This window comes from Myotis davidii, unplaced genomic scaffold (genome assembly GCF_000327345.1).
Source record: "Myotis davidii unplaced genomic scaffold, ASM32734v1 scaffold188, whole genome shotgun sequence".
NCBI classification, from domain to species: Eukaryota; Metazoa; Chordata; class Mammalia; order Chiroptera; family Vespertilionidae; genus Myotis; species Myotis davidii.
In genome coordinates this window covers 144,594-146,967 of record NW_006299270.1, presented here as the reverse complement: position 1 = coordinate 146,967, position 2,374 = coordinate 144,594, and the positions used below count along the sequence as shown (strand labels likewise).

Sequence of the window (2,374 nt, the reverse complement as noted above, 5' to 3'; positions counted from 1 at the left end):
GTAAACAAGTGAAACTCACAAGAACAGTGTAACTATGGTAACTACTACCTTGTTTACCGCTCACTATAAAAAGCTTGGTGAGGCCTGAGCACAGTGGAAGTCCTTCCTCTTGAGTTGGATTCGCCCATCTGGTCCCCCAATATTCCCAAATGATCTCGTGTCTTTTCTTTTTCATTTGTTGTGCGGCTCCTCTTCCAGACCGGAACCCTGAACCACGCAGGACGCGGAGGGAAACACTTACAACATTGAAGAAAGGTGATATGTGTGAAAATAGAATTAGAGACATACATAGATGGAAGGATGTTAACTCAAATGAGAATGCTAATGTTGTCTAAATAGTGTAAATTTGGATGCATTTTAATAGTAAATATTATTTGTAATACATATACTCTGGAAAAAAGTATTCAACAAAAGAATAGGTCTTTACTAGGTGAAAAAAGAGGAATGATAAACACTCTCAATGTTTATAGTCTATCTTAAGGTAACTTTTATAATTTTTTTAAATTTACAATACGGATAGTTTATAGTCACATAAAATAATTTTATTTTTAAAAAGTTATGTACCATTTTTTCTCCCAAAATGGGCACTAATAAAAGAAAAACAATTTCTGGTCAGAGATGAGTTGTGTTCTACTGCTTTTGCCAATGAGAAAATATATACAGCCAGAAAAAAATAATGACTTAGCCAAGTTCCCATTGCTTGCTTGTGGTAAAAATTATAATCCCAAATCTTGTGATTGATTATTCTATGACTTTTCAAATATGCTATTCAGTCTACAGTTTAAAATAAACTTTTCATTAGTTGGAAAGTAGATTTTCTTAGAAACATTAAAAGAATGTTAGGATGTCCTGATACTTCACCATAAAGCAGTGATTTTCAAATAGTGGCCATGGCACACTGGTGTGCTACAAGTATCTCTAAAACATGCAATACCTGACTATTTAGCCAGGGTCACTGACCTCTTTTTCCTTAAATTGTCAAATAAAAAAAAAAATGACAACAATCAACAATATCCATCTGCTGTAAATGAATCAAAATTATACCTATTTATGTCAAATCAGCAAAAAAAATATTTTCTAGTGTGCCACAGAATTTTAGTAGTTAGCTTATATGTGCCATGAGATGAAAAAGGTTGAAAAATCACTGCCATAGAAGAAAGGTAGTGAAGGTCTGGGAGTGGCTCCAGGCCTGAGGAAATTCTGGCCTAAAGACACATGCATCTTTGATTCCTTGGACTATTACAGTAAAATCCATGGTAACACTTGAATTGGATATAAGGATGTCCTGAGAAATTTCAAGCAAAAAAATGAAAATCAGAATTTTTTTCTCATATGACAAACAGGAAAAAAATTGTTTTGTGTCATTTCCTTGTGAAGTAGCAGAATAAAATTGCCTAAAGAGGTTTTTAGAAACAGTTATGAGTACAAACTTTAGTTTTTCTTGTAGCTGTTTCTTAATCTAAAAATTTTTTTTGCTGTTTTTCAGGTGTTAACAAGTATAAGGTGTTAACTTTTGGATTATTTGTAATTGTTATCATTCTTGTTCCCTTAATTATATGTGGTGAGTAAATTTCATACTTTATTTCTTCATCTTTTTTTTCTTTCCCCCTGTTCAGGTCTTCCCATTGAAACAGGAATTTTAGGGGAATAGATGCAGGCTTAGGGAGTTTTTAGAATTGGGGTCCATGGGAAAACACAGGGCTACAGCTTGGGAGAAGGTACATCTCCATAACACAAGGAAGCCAGGGGCAGTCACATTTCCATAAGACAAGGAAGCAGCAACAGGTATATCTCCATAACACCAGGAAACCAGGTGCAGGGAGCAGCAACAGTTGCATTTACATAAGACCAGGGAGCTGGAAGTAGCCAAAAAGGTCTATATTTACAAAATAAAGAGGAAGGGAGAAAGCCCAGAAGGAAAAGAACAATGAAGGAGGGGGGCATCACCTGTCCCATATGAGGTGCCACCTTTGAGCCTAGGAGTTACCCTAGTAACCAGACTAAGGGAATAGTGACCAATCAAAGGGGATATCAAGGCACCAGGATCTGCAGCCTTAATAAGCCATAGGGGAAAAAAACTCAGCGGGACCCTTTTCCCTCTCCCCACGTGGGAGTCCATTTGGTGGGACTCTTTTCCTCTCCCCACCTGGTAGTCTGCACTTGCCCTTCAATAAATTTCCACCTTTGCTATACTACTTTCTGTCCGTGGATTCATTCTTCGATTCTGGCGGAGAAAGAATCTTGGTTCCACTCCAAAAATTCCACTTCATTATTAAATGATTCTTTTTCTTTTTGTTTCATCATGATCTTTTCTTATTATTTTCATTCCCTTCCCTCTAGTCACAATATATTTCATGGTATCAATGAATGAGTA

At 36.2% G+C, this 2,374-nt stretch overlaps 1 protein-coding gene across 1 annotated transcript in view; it reads left to right on the top strand.

Annotated features, from left to right (window-relative positions):
* Positions 1-2,374, top strand: part of CLEC2B (C-type lectin domain family 2 member B) — a 19,033-nt gene that overhangs the window by 9,050 nt on the left and 7,609 nt on the right. The window contains exon 2 of the mRNA XM_006774813.2: positions 1,487-1,561. Within this exon, the coding sequence (XP_006774876.1) occupies positions 1,487-1,561 (75 nt within the window). The remainder of the gene's footprint in view (positions 1-1,486; positions 1,562-2,374) is intronic.